This window comes from Streptopelia decaocto, assembly GCF_964273445.1.
Source record: "Streptopelia decaocto genome assembly, chromosome: 1".
NCBI lineage: Eukaryota > Metazoa > Chordata > Aves > Columbiformes > Columbidae > Streptopelia > Streptopelia decaocto.
In genome coordinates this window covers 71,486,666-71,505,645 of record NC_138663.1, presented here as the reverse complement: position 1 = coordinate 71,505,645, position 18,980 = coordinate 71,486,666, and the positions used below count along the sequence as shown (strand labels likewise).

General features: G+C 40.6%; 1 protein-coding gene across 1 annotated transcript in view; it reads left to right on the top strand.

Annotated features, from left to right (window-relative positions):
- BORCS5 (BLOC-1 related complex subunit 5) overlaps positions 1-18,980 on the top strand; it is a 73,666-nt gene that overhangs the window by 41,193 nt on the left and 13,493 nt on the right. Inside the window, exon 3 of the mRNA XM_082068683.1 lies at positions 9,666-9,823. Within this exon, the coding sequence (XP_081924809.1) occupies positions 9,666-9,823 (158 nt within the window). The remainder of the gene's footprint in view (positions 1-9,665; positions 9,824-18,980) is intronic.

Here is an 18,980-nt window from a genome sequence, read left to right as displayed (position 1 = left end):
TATTTCATGTCATGAAATCATAATATCTCACTTCCGCGTGTTCCCCGCATGTTCTTCCAGTCTTTTGACTATTTTATGCTTTGGAATCTGTTGCAGGAAGTTGGCTGTACAATATTGCAACTGTGTAGTCAAAACCACTTCTTTTCCATATAACTTCTGTGCTCTAGAAATGAAAAATCAGTGGGGAGGTGAACTGGGTAGGATCTTGGCTGGTTTTAGGAGCGTGTTCAGAGAAGGGCAATGAAGCTGGTGAGGGGCCTGGAGCACAAGTCTGATGAGGAGCGGCTGAGGGAACTGGGGCTGTTCAACCTGGAGAAAAGGAGGCTGAGGGGAGACCTTGTTGCTGTCTACAACTACCTGAAAGGAGCTTGTAGCATGGAGGGTGTTGGTCTCTTCTCTCAAGTAGCAAGTGATAGGACAAGAGGAAATGGCCTCAAGTTGCACCAGGGGAGGTTCAGATTGGGTATTAGGAAAAAATTATTCACAGAAAGGGTTGTCAGGCACTGGAACAGGCTGCCCAGGGAAGTGGTGGAGTCACCATCCCTGGAGGTGTTTAAAAGATACGTAGATGTGGCACTTAGGGACACAGTTTAGTGGCAGATTTAGCAGTGCTATTAATAGGTTAACAGGTGGACTCAAAGGTCTTTTCCAACCTAAGTGATTCTATGGTTGTATGACAAAGTACAGCTGTGTGCTTTTCTTCAGAGTATACTGCATACCTTTTTCCCTACCTGAAGCTTCAAAAGAAGGGAATCGGTAGACATGCTTCCAGTTTTATGGCAACTGTTAGTGACTTTCTGAAGGTGTAGCACTGGGCACTTTCCTACTCTCAGAGAGGCAGATCTATATAACTGCAGACTGAAATCTCAGTACGTGCACATGGTGCACTATTTTCTCCTTTTGGAACATTCAGGTTTCTGACCAGCCAAATGAGAAAGCAGTTCTGATTTCTGTCTGCTTTACTTCTTTTCAAATGGAAATTTTAATTTATTATATTTTTATGTCACTGAGACATTTGTGTTTTGCAGCAGTCTTCAAAGTCCTGGTCATGATCAGGCTCCTATGTGCTCACTGTTGTATGGATCATACAAAGTGTGAGGCAAAAGTTTTCAGAGTCAGAGAAGCTGCGAGCTTCAGTGGTGCAAAAAGTTGTGTGAACATTATTGATTATATATATCCATCCCTATGCAAGAGGAGAAAGCTTTAGTGAGGTATAGATATCCTTGCAGGATCTGGTCCTGAGCAAAAATGAGGCTCAATAGGAAAGCAAAAGTATCATAAACAAATACTCTTTTAGTGTAATTAACAATAGTAATAATAAAGGACAAAACCCCCTCTGAATCCCATTTTCTTCTAATATAAGTTACGTGAGCTTATTAGGTAGAAATATGTAAGACTGTGGACTTTTTGCCTTAGAATTGTAGCAAATGGCATTTTTATAGAAGCCTAAATGTCTTGAATCTTCCTAATGTTTGGCTTATTTTTAAGACAAGTGGTGGAGGAACAAAAGGGGAGGTGATTTCTATATCTTGGTCAGTATTGTCTTACAGGCAATACCTTACACTGTGTTAGGAGGCCGAGGCACAGTTTTCATATTGAGAGTATATTTGAGCACTGCAGTTACAAAAGTTGCCTGTTAAGTGATGTGACAGTGTGTGACAAAATGAGTCTTCAGCCCCTCTGTCACCCATGCAGAAGTAAATGATCACATGCTACTGACTTCGAAGTAGAGGGAAAATTTACTGTTACAGCCAACATTCCTTGCCACAATACAAATATGTTCTTTGCTCACATAATAGCTATTCAGTTTGCCTACAGTCATTGTGTTCCCCCATTAAAGTTCAAAGGAATTGAAAATACACAGTCAACAAAGCCAACTTTTGTCTTGAAGTAAATAAGTATTTTATTGCAAGGTGTTTTATCAGTAGAGATTTTTAGAAAATAAACTGGTGTGTGAAAAAGGTCATGTGGTCATCCACATTTGAGCTTAAAGATTTCTGGGTGAGTAGCAGCGATTTTTTGGTTTGGCTTGGTTTTTGTTTTGTTTTCCTTCAGTTCTGTTTTCTTCAGTTACTTCTACTAATTCTATGGTGTATGCACTCTTCTTAAGGACAGCCTAGATTTCCAAATTTAATTGTATAAATTTTGTTGTTTCTTAACTGAGGTGTTATTTAAAAAACACACATGCACCACACATTAACAAAAAAAACCACCACACACACAACTCCACACCAATAAACCCCAATACCAAACAACCCCCCCAAAAAGCTGTTTTGATTCTTCAGGCTTTGCTGAAAATGCAATCTTTTCCTAGTCTTCAAGAGTGAGAGAGGAAGTACACGAAATTAAAAGCATTTAGCCCATAGGGGCCCTGTAAATCTGATTACCTTATCTATTTGGAAGTATTTTAATGCCTTTTATTCTGCTGCACCTGTTTACAATTGCACATGTGCAATTGTTTCTTTTCTGTAGGTCATATTAAAGTCCTCCTGCATGGAGAATATATGGAAATGAGGTCCCTGCCTCAGCTAATAGCAAATTTTAGCCTCCAAACTCGTGCAAACAGTAATGGTCAGGAAGGAAGACTCAGTCTTTAGGGATGTAATTTCATCTGTTTCTTGTGTGGATCTTTCTTTGGTATTTAGGATGCATGAAGATACTGGCAAAACTCCCTGTGCACATAGCAAGAAGAAAGGTGACTGTAGTAGTTAACCTGTGGGCACTGAGGCCAGACTCTGTTTAAGAAGCTGGGCAGGCTGGGGAGCTTCTACACAAGAGCTTTAGAAATGCTTGATAGGGCAAGTTGTGGGGTTGATTGTTTTATAATACTCTTGAAACACAGAAAAATTCCTGGAGACTTGAAAAACACTAGTGCTTTTTAAGCTAAAACTAATGCTGTCTTAATGGGGGTAAATGAAATGACTCAGTGCTATTATATTAACAGTAACCATACTCTCCTCAAATTCAATGAGGAATAGAAGAGCTGAAAAAGTTTTACTGGCTTGGATTAAATTTATGGAGTTTCACAAAAAAATGAGGATAGTAAGAGAGGTGGGGAACAGCTGAAATAAGGTAAGTTGCAGGCAGCACAGGTGATTTTAAATGTGGAAGAGGGAAAAACAGTGTAGCTAAAGCAGTGTGAAGACAGCTGTAGGCAAAAAAAAGAAAAAGACATCCACATAACACAAAAAAAAGGCAAAAAGAAAATTGTGTGAGGAGAAGAAAACCCTCAGAAACTCTAGCAGGTTAAATAGGAAATAGTCAGGGAGACCAGAGGAGAAATTCATTGAAAACAGCTTTCTACTAGCATATACTTAATACAAGCTTCTCAGATTCTCCAGAAGCTTGTTGAGGAGTCTGTGGGATTGTCTTCAGAGAAGAATTTCAGAAAAGCAAAATCAGCCAGTTGAATCAGCATTTGGTACAAATGAAGTACATCATTCTTTATGAGGATGAATGAGAAGTGCTCGCAGAAGAGGTTTTAGAAAATACGGTAATTTACACAGCAATAAACCTCCAGAAACAGGGAACCTCCAGAACTGGGAACACCTCTGTAAAGTTGACAAACTGTTTCTAATTGCAGTGCATAATCTATTGCTTCATTTAGCGTTGCTCTCGGGAGAAGGGGTGCTGACACGTGCAGTACACAGCAATGCAGGCTCTATAAAAGGATGTTGCTGCTTAGTGAGTCCAGCAAAGGGGTAGCAATTACAGAAGCAACTGGATTGTTAGAGGTGTAACCATTATACATTGCAGAAGAATTGACTTGGCTTTTAAAGAAGGCAGTCAGGCCTCAGGTTAGAGGTGTGTGTTTGAAGGTGTGATAGAGGTACTAAAAGAAATTAAGTCTTCTGTGGGAGAGCAGACCGATCAGTGGGATTCTTGAGCTTGGAAAGACCGTAGGAGAAAGTACATGTCACTATAGATTTCTGTTGTCACAGCACAGCAACTACAGAGTAGCAAGTGTGAAGCAAATGGAAAGAATTTTCTTCACGCTGTGCATGTATAAGCATCTTATTGCCAGAGGACAGTGTGGAAATAAATGTATACCTTTCAAAAGGGATTAGTGAAATTGAAGTATCTTAGCTTCACAGAGCATTTTGCGCTGTGCTCTTCACAGAGCACAGAGTATTTTGCGCCTGAAATTTTTATTAATATCTTTTGGAGTCAGGAAAGTTGTGGAAGAGGAAGGAAGAACTGGTAAAGATGTTGTTTTCTAAATGTTCACTGTTGTAAAATGTTGGAAGCAGTATTCTGGGCAAGATAGACTTCTGGTCTGATTAAAGAAGGAGTTACTTTTAAAGTCCTCTCTTACATTCCACTGAAAGATTGGTTAGCTGATGACAGCAACCCATTCTGGCATTAAAATTAGTAACAAGACCACCGCATCATGTGCTTTACTGTCTGTAACAATAAATTAACAACTCTGGACCTTTTGGTTTTATTTTTGTAATGACTGCTGTTAGTGGTTAAAAAGGGTTTTGAGAAATGGAAGTACAGAAATCAAAAAGAAATATTAATACTTTTTAGGTTGGAAAGTGCTCAAGTTGTTAGGATTGTCCACTAAAGTAGCAGAACATAACTATGGTGAGTTACTGTGTTCTGTATGTATGCAGAATCAGCATAGCATGTAAAGCATTTTTTTCAAGTCCCTAACTTCTAACCATAAAAATGCTTTTTTAAACTAACAGCTTTCTCCTGCTCAGTAGGATGTGATTTGTTGGAAGTGTATGTTGACCTGGAACCAACAAGGAGATGACTAAGTAGGAGGAAAATGGTTTTAACATGCCTCTGCTTTGCCAAGGAATATGGAAACAATAACAGATTTGTTAAGTCTGTGGGTCAGCCAGCCTTGTAGGGATATATGATATTTCTCTATGCACAACATACTTGGTGCATTGAGTTGTTTTTTTTCTAAAGCACCATTTAGGAGCTGAAATGTGAATCTTTCTTTGTCCCAGTTGCTGTTTATCACCTTAATGGGCATGTTGTTTACTAATCTGATGTATCCAGAATAGGTGGGAGATCTTGACTTGTTTTCACTGTAGCAAGCACATAATGTGGTCTGTCTTCTCATTTGTCTTGCGGTGTAATTTGATAGCCAAGACTGTGCATGTCTGGCCGTTGCCAAAGCATTTTTGGTCCATGCACTGAAGCTCTGCAGTAGTCCTTCTCCTGTTTCTCAGTTTCCCCAAGCCACGCCATCCTCCATGACGCCTTTCCTTGTCTCACTGGGGTATGTTGCATCGCTCATGTGCCAAGCAGTCTCTTCTCGAGGTTTCAAACAGTGAGAAGATGATTCCTGGTGTGCTTCCCTCTTTGGAAGAGAACCAACAGATTGAAAAATGAGTATTTGATTTAATAAGGAATTAAAACTGTAGGTGGTGTTTTCTTCCCATTTAAAAGCAGAACTGTGCTCTTAGCGGGTGGGGACTAATAATCGCACAGACAGAATCACAGGAACACGCTTTCCTCAGTGAAGAAGAGGTGGTAGCTCAGCAGTTAGTTGCTGTGAGATGTGCTGGTGACCAGCTTCAAGTGCTGGTTGTTTTGAGACTGATCCTGAACCCCTCAGTGACCTCTGTCTCTCCCCCTTTTTGGCACTTATAAGAGTGACCTAATAAATATTTTGTTGCAATAGGTATGATCTCATATCCTCTTACAGGCTGCATGTAGACAGGTCACTGAGGGATGGCCCTGTTCAGGGGAGAGTTCAAAGTGTGGGACAAGGCTCTAAGAAGGAAGCAGTGATTTTTCACTAGGAGAGTTGTTTAATAACACCTGGAGGTTCGCAGTGCTGGCCATCTCTCTTCTCTAAAAATGAAATACTGAACTGCTAGAGGCTTTTAGATATTTCCTCAGCTTTCTGTTAGTATAGGCACAAAGGGCACCATCAACATGCTTTTTAAACCCTTACCCTTTTCTGTGTCTCAGTTTTGGTTTAGGGTTTTTCCTGTGTGTCTCAAGTTTTTCATGGGTGTAGGGAAGTATGCTGCTGTCTCTTAAGTGCAGAGCTCGTGGAGGAGGAATTGCATTAAACTTGTTTGGGCTCACTGTCTGCTGCCGGGGAGCAGAGGAAGGAAAGAGATATGGGTTATGTGGCACGGGGGGACAGGGTGTGTGTGGCCTCTCCAGCCCTACATCTCTCTGTGCCCCGAGCTTCCATGGCAAAACCTCACTGGGATCTCAGTGGTTGCAGTCTCTCTTCCATGATGTTTTGAGGTGACTGTTGCCATCTGCTCTTTTGGAAGAAAGCTACTGACTTGCTAGAAAATAAAATGCAGTCAATTAATAAAGTCATAGAGTCATAGAATAGTTTGTGTCAGAAGGGACCTTTAAAGATTATCTAGTCTAACCCCCCTGCCATGGGCAGGGACATCTTTTACTAGATCAGGTTGCCCAAAGCCCGATCCAACCTGACCATGAACACTTAAAGTGATGGGGCATCCACAGCTTCTCTGGGCATCCTGTTCCAGTGCCTCACCACCTTCATCGTAAAAACGTTTCTTCCTTATGTTGAATCTAAATCTACTCTCTTCCAGTTTAAAAACATTGCCCCTTATCCAGTTACAACAGGCCCTGCTAAAAAGTCTGTCCTCATCTTTCTTGTTGGCCCCTTTTAAGTACTGAAGGGCCACAATAAGGTCTCCCTGGAGCCTTCTCTTCTCCAGGCTGAACAACCCCAACTCTCTCAGCCTGTCCTCACAGCAGAGCTGCTCCGGCTCTCTGATCATCTTGGTGGCCTCCTCTGGCCCCTCTCCAACAGGTCCATGTCTTTCTTGTCTGAGGGCTCCAGTGCTGGATGCAGGACTCCAGGTGGGGTCTCAAGAGAGCAGAGTAGAAGGCAATATTTATGTTAAGAAAATGTTAATATTTATAGCACGGGTAGTAAGTAGTTACTGTGAACAACAAAATGTGGTGGATCAACTTTTTGACAATGGGTGTTTCTGCCAGGTGGAAGGCTGCATGGCCTTTTTGATGCTTTTGTTTACTGTTTCCTTTCTTATAAGTTGAAACTCTGAGCTAAATTGTTCTCTGGCATTGTAAGCATGATCCCAGGGGTCTTTGGAGAAGCTAATTCCTTTGGCTTCTTGCTTCTGCATCACTCAAAATAATACCATAGTCTATCTTTAAGTGGCATTTGCTGTTTGGTTTTTATCACTACTCCAAACATTTGTACTGGATTGTCTTTTCAGCTCTATTGCCTTATGGAGGGACTCCAGCTGAACAGTTAATGGCCTGCTTTCACTTGAGTTTGTGTTTTTCTGGATGGTGAATTAGAGGCTCCTTACAGTTTATTAATTTTGCTTTTAGCATTATGTAACCTGTACAAGGTTGTCAGTACATAAGTTTGAGCAGCATGTTCCCTTATAGCTCATTTTACAGTCCTTGGCCTGCTCTGCTTCAGAATTCTGATAGGCAACGTGAGTTGGCCAAAATACACACTTCATGGTAATTAGATCTCTTACAAAGCATCTATTTTTTTTTTCTTGCTCTTGAAGTTGGTGAGAGATTTGTAATAAAAGAAAATTAGTTGGTTGATAGCATCATGTATTTGATCAGTGCAGAAACAGGATAACCGCCTCAGGTATATGGTGAACTATTCATTCCTGTGTGAACATTCAACATATTAAAAGTTGACAACATTATTTGAACATTTATCCTGACAAGATAATTTTATAGATCAGAATTAACAAACCAAGGAAGTACTAGAACATGTAATGTACACATTTTTTAAAAGTCTTGTTTCCATCTTCTGTTGAAGTTTTGCACTTCAGCTGAAAGTAGGCTTGAAAGATGTGCAATTGATATTGCTGGACCTAAGATTTTGTTTGAGATTATTCTTTCTAAAAGATAAAAGGTAATTTGACTATTGCTAATACAGGGGTTTGAGACTAAATGGTGAAGTGTCTGTTTCCTCTCCTGACCTCTTGACTCAGGCAGCGCAATTGTAGTGGGCAGCAAGTCAGTGAAACAAAATTATCTTTTTTTGTTTCCTCTTAAGATGAGGAAAGAAAAGGTTTTGTGCGAAGGGTAATTGAGACCATCCTGAGAGAATAAAATGTTGAGTGTTGATGAAAAGTAAACCTATTTCATCATAACTGATGAAATTGCTGTTCTAGTTTTGTTTTTATTTCTGTCTGCAAATGTTTTCAAAGAGGTTTAACTTTCTCAAATTCATAAGATGCTTCTGGCTTATGTCTTGGTTTCTATCTTGTTCTTGTGTTTTGGCAAGAACTTGGTGTCACCAGTTGTAGCTTCCGATAGGCACGGGGGCCATCCAAATAGTTTCCATTTCCCACTGAGGTACATTCTTAGAAGAACTTTTCCAATCCAAATAACTGGCATTTATGACTTTTTAATTGCTTAGTGTGATACTTGCTTACATTTGCTGTTTTAATGTCTTTTCCTGTCTGTAAACTGAGAGTCCCGAAGGGCACATGCGTGCAGTCACTGAATTCGGTTTACATAGTTTGATGGATGTTTTGGGAAAAGCAGATTGTGTGTATGTGCTGTTTGTCACAGATGGTGTCTCAACAAGAAAAATGTTCTGCTAATGCTGAAGGAAAATGAAATGAAAGTAAATGAAATAGCAAAAAAAGGATGGCCTTAGAGTTCAGCATTATTTTTTCCAGCAGCTTTGGGGAAAGCGGTCGGTATGGCACATGTATGCTTGAGCTCAGCAAAGGTTCTCAAGTTGCGCTCTGTAGGCAACAAACAGTGGGCAGGAGAAACTTCTCTGGACAATTTTGGTTGTCTGGATATTACCAGTGTCCCATTTTTAAGTCTGATACCTCTTTTTTGGTGGGCTTTTTATGAAACCTGGTCATGTGAGTAGGTAAGTATCTTGATTCCATATAGGAAAAAAAAAAAAGTATATTGCTAGTTTTTGAGATTTTAAAGGAAAATCTTAGACAATGAAAGGGTTCTGAAGCTTTAAAAATGCAAGGTGGGCAAACCATGGACATTTAACCACTAATAATTTACCTTAGGTGGGTCATTTTTTATTCAAGTTTGTTTGGGGGGAGCAGGGAATTTTTTGACAGCATAATTCTAGCTAAAATAGCTTGATTCCAAAGCCCAAATGGGAAGGCAGATCCCAACTCCTTCCCCTTCTGGAATCCAGAAATGAGGAGGGGGTTCATTTTTCACAGTTTAGGATTGTGGAGAAGAAACAGAACTCACTTTATACAGCATATTGCTGAAAACCAAGGTGATGTGCATTATGGATCTGCGTTTAGAGTCTGTGTTTAAATTCTGTCAAGGAGGGCTAAGCTATTTGGTAAACTGTTCTTTGCACCACACTGGCCCCAAGCCTGTCAGTGTTCAAGAAGTGATTGAACAAGGCCCTCAGACACATGGTGTGAACTGTGGAGTTGTCATATGCAGGGACAGGAGTTGGACTCGATCATCTTTGTGGGTCTCTTCCAACTCAGGACATTCTGTGATTCTGTGATAAATCCTAACCATCCATAAATCTTCAATCCCTACCTTTCCAACTTTCAGCCTTCACTGGACTATTACATTGCTAAAGGCCTTGAATTAATTTTTAATTACCCCTTATAAAGCTTTTCTTCTGAGTTTGTTCTGCTGCCTCTTGTCTTGCAGCTTGAACTAGTTATGCGAACAGTCAGATTAACTCTGGTCCTTCCCTTGCCTTGTAGGACTCCTCAGTGGGCAGACCTCTCCAACCAACACCAAACTGGAAAAGCTGGACCCCCAGCAGGTGCTGCAGCTGTGTCTCCGGTACCAAGACCATCTTCAGCAGTGCGCAGAAGCAGTTGCCTTCGATCAGAACGCGCTTGTGAAGCGGATCAAGGAGGTACTGCCCGCAGCATACCCGCTTCTGGTGGGGAAGGGCTGGGTGCATCAGCGTGGCCACCCTGCGCTATGGACGCAGGTGCCTGCTGTCAATGGCCATGGGTGACTTGCGGGAGTCCACTTCAGAGTGACCCCTGTAAGACCAACTGTGCGAGTCTGCACTTCAAGCAAAGCTTCCTGGCTCCCATTGTGGTTATGGTTCGGTGGTGTGTTTATTGGTTATGCTCTGTGATTCCTGGCAGTAGATGGTGGGTGTTCCTCTGGTATGGCAAGTACTGTAAATAACTATTGAAGAATTAAAAGATGACTGGAATTTTTAAAGGTAACGTTATTTAGATCTGTATGCCGAACATTTTATTATGCATCATGATTAAGCTCTAATTTAAGGAAAGAAATAGTTATCATAACATCTTCTCTGGTTGGACAAGGTAGTATTTATTTTTTCAGCAAATTTGTAGAGCCTGGACCGTTTTCAGAGCCCATGACATGCTCTCTCTTCTCTGATCCGTATGGCTGATGGAACAGTCTTCCTGTGCTGCTGTTTTTACCAGTAAACCATAATTTGAAAATCACTGATCTGCTTAAATATTCAATGATACTGTTGGGGAGGACATGAATTCCTGGGCTAAGTATCCTGCAATTGGATTGTCTTTCTCATGTGTGTAACTAGTTATGTTGGAAGCAGTAGGATGGCTGACAATTTTGTTTTTTTTTTTTTTTTTTTAAGTCAAGACAGATTGGCACAAGAGGAGATGCTGTTTGAGAGTGTTTTCTCGCATATTCTCAGATGTATAGGAGAACCGGTGCATGCTGCATATGTCAAAAGTCTGTGAGACCAAGTACCTTCCAATGTCAAAAGAAAAATTTTTGAGCAGGTGGTTAATTTGTATTAATGCAATATAAACGGTGACCTTGATTTGTTGTTGCTATATTGGCTTAGAGTTAAGAAAACCCCGCATGACAAACTGGATAATAAATTTGATTCATGGACTGTTTTGAGAAGCTGCTGTCAGCATGAAGTTGTAAGTCCAAAATAACGTGGGAGCCATTAAAAAGACCTTTTTACTTTGGTGTATCAAGATCTGAGGCCAGCTATTACACAAGATGTAAAGATATTTGCAGATGTTGGTGACTCAGATCATACAATCTCAGAAATGGGATTTAATTGCCAATCTAATGACAGTGTACTTGCATTAATCCAAGCAGATTGTAATTCTTTTGGCTGTTAAAGTGTGAGAGGGAATATCGACATGATTTAAAGTCATGGTAGACATCACCAGTGCAATCTGCATTAGTTGGAATTGCCTTCTATAGGGCAAGTGGCAGAGTCCATTTCAAATCAGCTATGGTGATGTTTTCTTCCAGTTCATAACACATTTTGTTTTTCATACAATGATGATAGTGATACTGTCAGTAGCTTCTTTACCACAGACTCCTCTCTGACAAAGTGAAGGAGAAATGGGTGACTCTGTAACTTGGGCAGCTGACAAGTCTGTTGGGTGGTTGGTTTTTTTGTTTGTTTTGTTGTTCTTTTTTTCTTGGTCACAGCACTTAAGTAACTTCAGATGCTTTCAGTCCTTGTGCCAGATCTGGTGGGTTTTTACTGTTCATTTGCCTATTAATTTTTAAATGTTTTTCTTGCATTGGCTGTTCTGCGTGTGTGTTCTGGAGGAGCCGGGTGGGACCCACTCAGCTTAAATCATTCTTTCCAAATTGCTTGGACTCTCCTTGGTGCACTAAATCGAACCGCTGTTGACAGTTGTTGACAACGAGGGGTGCAGCTGAACTAGAGCAGGGTATGTCTCTCGTTACAAGTGTAGACAAAGGAAACCGCATTTGGCTGCGCCCATTTGTCAATAGTGATTTGCTTTTGCTGTGTAGACAAAGCTTTGACCCTTGGTAAGGAGTAAAAACGAAAGAGAAAATGAAGTGTATTGTGAAAAGCGTAACGTGTGCTTGACATGGACAGTAAATTATTTTATCCCTATTTTAGTAGTCAGTATTTCACTTTTCCTCTCACACTGTAAGCAGTGAAGTGTTTTTCTTCTGATAACATGACTTACCAAGTGATTGATGCTTTTAACTACAAAATGTTGGTGAGCTTCAGTCTCTAGTTCCTCCCATTTGTCTGAGGAGTGTTAACTCTTCAGACTGTCACTGACCGTACTTTGTTGTAACAGTTGTACTGTATCATGTGCTACAGTCATACTGCCTGCAGCCAAGATTTTTCTTAGTCTTTCCTTGACAAAATGTCCCAGGGCAAATATCTTTTGCTTATTGTCTGTGTGGCCAGAAAAAAGTTTCATTGCTTCTGGCAAAACTCAAGAGTACCATTGCAAATTTATTGGTCCTCGATAACATATAATCAACTGTGGTGGTTTGTAAATCAGCACACGAGCTGAATTTAAATGGCTCTTAATTGGAAAGAGAATAAGCTAAGGAAAACAAGAACACTGCATGACAGTAGTTACTGCAGATCTAAGTAGACTCATCTGCACATTCCCTTACTTTGGGGACAAAAACTGTCTAGCTTTGCTCTCCATCCCATTCCCCGATTTAGCCAGAATTCCTTTGCAGTGTGTTGGCTGGATCTGTATCAGGTCCTAAATGTAGAACTTGTGCAGCTTCCAGGTTGCTGTGACTGTTCTCTCTCAAGAAGAAATACATTTACCCAAGTGTTTCCTTGAGGGGGAAAGAACTGAAGATGTGATTGGAGGTAGTTGACTTAACTGCCTGTCCAGCAGTTACACTTAATCGTACCCAAACTGTTGGTTTTGGAAGGGATTGATTTTTATGACAATAGGCTTTGTCTTTACTGCCAAAAAAAAAAAAAAAGGATGTGCTTGCATCTTTTTAGGGAAAAATAACCACTATGCATTAAATATTATGTTTCATATCAATTTTTGGCAGCTGACTCACCATCTGTTGCAATACTGCTTTAATGCCAGGACTGCTGAAATATTTAGGATTCTTTTAAATTTTTTCTCCTTATCAGTTTGAGAAACAACAGAACAGCAGTTTGGGATTTAGGTATGTGTTAATTCAGGGTTATGGCATCTCACAAAATTTGACAGATTTAAAGAAAAATGCCTGTGTGCAGCATTTTCTGGGTAATTTGTCTATGCTTTGGTATTTTGTAGGATGAAAATTTTTAGCTTATTGGATGAATCACCACAGGGGCATTCTGTTCAGATGGGGCTGGGAATGGGATCTAGTCTGTCTACTGATGGTATGTTGGACCCATGTGAGCTTGTTATATGTGTACAGTAGGAAAAACATGCATTTTTAAAACCCAGTAGATACTATGTTGTAAAATTCTAGGGTATAGAAGGCAATTATAGCTAGTTAACAGGTTAAACTGATCTTACCTGCACCTTGGAGCTTTTGCCACAGAGTGTTTAATGGTGGGGACGGAGTTGATGATGCACCTGAAGGAGAATGTGATAACTTCAGGCTAAAAAGTGTGGGGTGAACCATGACTTGCTAAGCAGGGATAAAACAACCTCCATCTGCCTATTATTAGGTGTTGTATGTAATTTAAAAAAAGAAAAATCTTTAGTGTCTATTAGTGGGGACAAAAGAGCTCAACTGAAGTGTTTTTCTTCTGTTTCTATGGTGAGTTCAGGGTCCGGGCTGTAGACGGGAGGTCTGAACTTGCTGCATCCCGCACACATCTCTCCCTGACAGTGCTGTAGATCTGCGTTATGACTAGTTTGATGTTTTGAGCAACTCCAGCTGCTGTTGGGTTTGTGAGAGCTGCGTGTGCTCTCTTCGCCAGGAGCGTCTGCCTCAGTTTTGTGATCTGTAAAATGGAGGGTTTCTTGCCAAGATTAGTTTGAAGGCAAACGCTGACCAGCACTAAATATTAGGTATGACTTGGCGGAAAGAAGGAAATGAAGCAGGAAGAGGGCTACTTACATGAAGGCTTTATCAGTGGAGGATATCTGTTTTGGGTGGCCGGGAGAGAATTTGTAGAGTTGTCTGATAGGGGATGGTGAATAACAGGGAATGGGAAACTAGTAGAATAGACAAAGGCAGGGGAACAGAGCTAAATTTATAGTAAGGGCCCATAACTTTGTGTGCCTCCAAAAGTGTCTAGTTTCAGTGCCTTAAAAAAAAAATGTTATTTTTCATGCACAAGGTGCTAAGGTTCTCAGAAATCACATCTTTCAAATATCTAATGCTGAGTATCCAAAAATTGCTAGTCACACTTGGAAGATTTCGGCCTGGCTTCTTTCTGTGAAAGCAAAAGTGAAGCTGAAAGCCATCTCAGCTCCATTCAAAGAAGCTTTGAATGGAAAGACCTTCAGCACTTCTTATTAGACTTCCAATATTGGTAAAGGGGATGTGCTACTTGAAGTATCCTATGTACCCTTAAAGGCAAATGTAGTTCCTAGCTAAACTGTGCTTAAAATGTATTTGAAAGCAGATTATTGACTGGGCTCTTGTACTTTTCCTTGAGAAAACAATATTGAGGCAGTGTTATCTGTAGCTTTTCTTGCTATGGGAATCCCAGAGTGACAATAATTTTGGAAACAGAACACTTCTTACAATACAAAATGAAATTTAAAATATCTCAGTCTAAGCTGCACACACCTATGGGGGAAAAAAAAAAACAAAACAAAACACAACAGCACATCTTCTAATATAACAAACATTACTTTTATAGTCTTTAACTGTTCTTAACAGTTAAACAACTTTTGTCCAGGCAGGCGTTAATATCAGGAATTGGTTTGCCACACGGCAAATTACAATGGACGGCTTGTTTCATACCTGTAAATTCCTCCATGGCAATAGCTCATTAGTTTGAACAAATATTGCAGAATGTGTATGAATTTTTTTTTACCAGCTTGCTGCAAAAGGTAGTTGTAACGGGCTTCTCAAGTATAAAGTTAAGACATCCATAAATACATCCTTTCATATTTATCAAGTATTAGTAAATAACTTTTGAAGCCACACACACCCCACATCATGTCTCCCAATATAATTCAGCCGTTTAAAATTATGAATAGGAGTTAAATAATTATTTTCCATAAGCAACATGTCTAGTACATTTGACAGACTAACAAGAAAAGCGTTTTTATACACAAGCATTATATACAAGCACATTGTAGCTTATGCTATGCATTTAAGACTCATAAATTGTGATTCAACCATTCATGTCACCACATGTATGAAGTAAAACATGCCCAGCAATTTGGGGATTTTTGACCTTTATCGCAACTACATTGTTTCTGTAACACTGAGTGTTTGTTTTATCGAAGAGACATGTCACCTGGTGGCAAAGAGTGCTGGGAAATGTGACCTGCAGAAGTCATCAGCTTGGTTTTGTTCTACTCTGAGGGAGGGATGGGTTTGCTATGGGCAGGGCCCATGGCTTTGAACCTCCCTCATTAGAGGTGCGAGGGCTGGCAGTGGTAGGGACAGCTGGTGAGGGTCCAACATTCCCTGGTGGAAGCTGAAGGACAAAGGTACCTTGAAGGGGCTGATAAAGGGAAGAGCTAAGTGCAGGAGGCTGTTTCATCACCATGAATGAATGAATGAATGAATGCTGGGCTAGAAACCTTGGAAGGACGTTGGCTGGCTTGGGGACCAGGCTGATGCAGTGCAGGATCCCTTTAGCCAAGGCTGCTGGTAGGCTCAAGGTGCTTATCTGCTGCAAGCACACGTGGTTCCTACGGGCTGATGCACCACAGTCACGCTTATTAGCTCTGTCCCTCCCTGAGCACAAAGATTTGGAGTATCTGGGATGCATCTCGTGCTCCAGTCAGAGTTGACCAGTGTCCCCTCAGAGAATAGGCTCAAATGAAGGGAAAGTTTTGTGGACGTGTTTTTCACTTGGTCTTTGGTTTTGTTTTAGTACCCTACTGAGTGAGATGTTTGTTGCCATTCCTGTTAGTTATGGTTTCCCTCTAGGTGGTATCAGAGCTGAGTTTCGAAAACTGTTTGTTTTCAGCAGACATGCCCTGAGAGTGATGCACCTTCTGACTACACTGAATTAGGTTAGCAAAATATTAATGGCCTTACCAAGTCCAAAGTGCTTCTTCAACGTCAAGGCCTTTGCTTCAAGGTCCATGTACTCATATAGAACAGATCACCAAGTTACTTTCATCCCCTTAAAGGAAAGGGCTCAGAGGATCAAAAGTAAGCCTGTTAAATGAAACCTGGCAAAAATGAAAATGGACATGTGTTTAGTTTTGACATCACGTGCAAAGACTTTCTAGATGAGGCCATGTTAACTTGCAAGCAAAATCAAGCCTTTTGGTTCACAGACTTAAATTAACAATGTCCCAAATCTAGGGAAAGGGACCTGAGAGTTCCTTGGGATGTAATATATCTGAAATGGCGAAGAACCTGGTTGAAATGCCACTTGTATTTTCAGAGGATTTAATGCCACACTGCCATGCTTTTTAGAAAAGCTAGGGAACATAGTGTGTTTTCACTTGGTGTCATAAAATGACCAGTCCCTCCCTCTTAGAATACCTGTGAAATCAGTTCCAGCATGCTCACTTCTCTTGTGCTTTCGTTTCTTATGGCCTTTTGAGAAAAGACCTACAGTGGAATCCTTTCCACCATCAAATTTCCAAGAAAGAGTAGAAAATTAAACAAGCATCTAGTAGTCACACACAGAATCACAGATGTTAAGGACTGGAAGGGACCTTGGGAGATCATCTAGTCCAGTCCCCCTGCCGGAGCAGGAACACCTGGATGAGGTTACACAGGAAGGTGTCCAGGTGGGTTTTGAATGTCTCCAGAGTAGGAGACTCCACAACCCCCTTGGGCAGCCTGTTCCAGTGCTCTGGCACCCTCAGCATGAAGAAGTTTCTTCTCATATTTAAGTGGAACCTCTTGTGTTCCAGATTGTATCCATTTCCCCTTGTCTTATCATTGGTTGTCACCGAGAAGAGCCTGGCTCCATCCTCGTGACACTCACCCTTTACATATTTATAAACGTTAATGAGGTCACCCAGTCAGAAAGGTGTATGTTGTTATAGAATTTAGGTGCTTAACAGACTGGCACTGAAGATGGAAAGTCTAGTATGCTAAGCCTTACATTAATGTTTTAATCAGGATTAGTGCATGGAGTTTATGATTATCAGGTACCAGAAATAATAGAATTCAGTTTCTCCTCACAGCCTGTTTAAAGTAGGAAACTGGGTGTCTTATTTTAGCTTTGTTTCCCCAGGTGGAAAAAAAACCCAAAGAACAAACAAAACACCCACCCCACCACAAAACATTGTAGGTCTTCAAATAGGAATAAGAACTATTGAAGACCGTTCTAGAGTTAGAAGACTCGATATTGAATCTGGGCATGAAACAGATACGAGATATGAAGAAAGCAAGTGTCAGCCTTGAGTGCATCCCACAGGATATTCCCATGAGAAATGGGAACGTACTGACTGTATTGCACAAGGCTGTGAGATGATCTCATCTGATACACCGTGCACAGCTCTCGCTGTGTTCAAGGAAGGTGAGTTCATGGTACGACAGAAGGGCTATAAGGATGCCTGGGGAGTGGAGAATTTCGGAGGGAAGGGGAAATGGGAAAAGCTTTACTTGTTTGGCTTAGTCCAATGAAGACCGAAAATGGTATGATTTTTCTTTCTAAATATAGCGAGTCTGGGGTTAGCGTAGATTGAAATGATCCTCTCCCTCTCTGCTGGATTGTGTTGATACAGGAAAAGTCACGTTACAGACTTTTGTTCTTAACGATTACCTTCTGTTTCAATGCTGAATTGAAATTTTCAAGGCATCAACTCTACCTCTTAAGTGAGAATTGGGGAGAGAGAGGTTGGCGGGGTTGGGGGGTGTCAGGAATGTTAGCTAAAGCTGTTCAGCAGTTTGAAGTTCATCTTAGATAGGTTAGCAAGTGTTATTTGCAAATATTTGGAGTTGCACTGATGACTTAAAGATGCTAGGTTGTAGGCTGGGGGAGAAGGGTTGACCTTGTGTTAGCAGCCCTATAATTAGCATTTCGATAACAATCAGATGTGGTCTGCAGAGATGACTTCATGCTGAAAGTATTGCAAAGCCTCAGTGCGAGTAATCTGCCCATCTTGCTTTTTATCAAGGGTAGAGTTTCCTTAATGTTTCTGTGCCATTGGGGCATGAATGTTTCTACATGAGAACATTATTAGCCATTATTTCAACACTGCTCTAGAGGTATGAAACATATCATTTACTAGTAATTAATTTGTGTGGGCGTTGTTCCTGACTGGATGTGTCATCTACCTCTGGAAGCTTGGATAAAGTGCTGAATTATGGTATAATAGAATATCCTATAATCAAGTGTATGACCTGCCAAACTGGGGTGTAGTGGACAAAAAATAAGTTTTTTTTGGTTTTTTTTTTTTTTTAACCAGAAGAAAAAGTGGTGTATTTGAAGAGCGATCGCTAGGACTTGCAAATTATCTAAAAGAAAAAATCCCAAATCAGATGAATTTAAGCTGAAAAAGGTGCTCAGCTAGTGGCTGTAAAACAAACCAACATAACAACAGTAGATGAGAAGGAATTTATAAGAATTTTTAAGGTCAGAAAGGATTCTTGGGTCATAGCCTTTCCTTTTGCTTAATCCAGTCCATAGAATTTAATTCTTGCTTATGCCTGACCTAAGCTACGTGGGAACTGAAAATGCACTACTTACTTTTCTATTAGAAGTTTTCCTGCCAGGTCATAGTGTAAATTTTCAGATGCCTTCTTGCTTTGGGTCTGTTTGTTCTAGAGATCCATTTGTAGACATAAATGGGGAGAGAGAAATACTCATCCTTTTTTAAATCTCGAGGCCACTGTGGATCAACACAGTAAAAATGAATGTTTGAGGTGGATTAGGTACTGCTGCTCACTCATCAAACTTTCATGTGAATCACTGATTGGTGGTGGTGGTGGTATGTATGTACTCCTGTTATCAAATTTTGAATGACAGTCTGTAGCCTCAGAAGAGCTTCCTATGGAAATGATTTACAGTGCTCAATATTTCCTTGAGGCTTCCCTGAAGCCAAAGACTTACTATCAGGTATTGTGACCTCCAGAAAAGTGGTGGGACATTTGAGCTTCACCTCTGTGAAAGTGTGGTGGAGTCCGTCTCGAAAGCAGCTCTTCTGGGAATGAAGGAGTCTGTCCTCCTCTTCGTATCGTCACTGGGATGTATGTGGCTCATC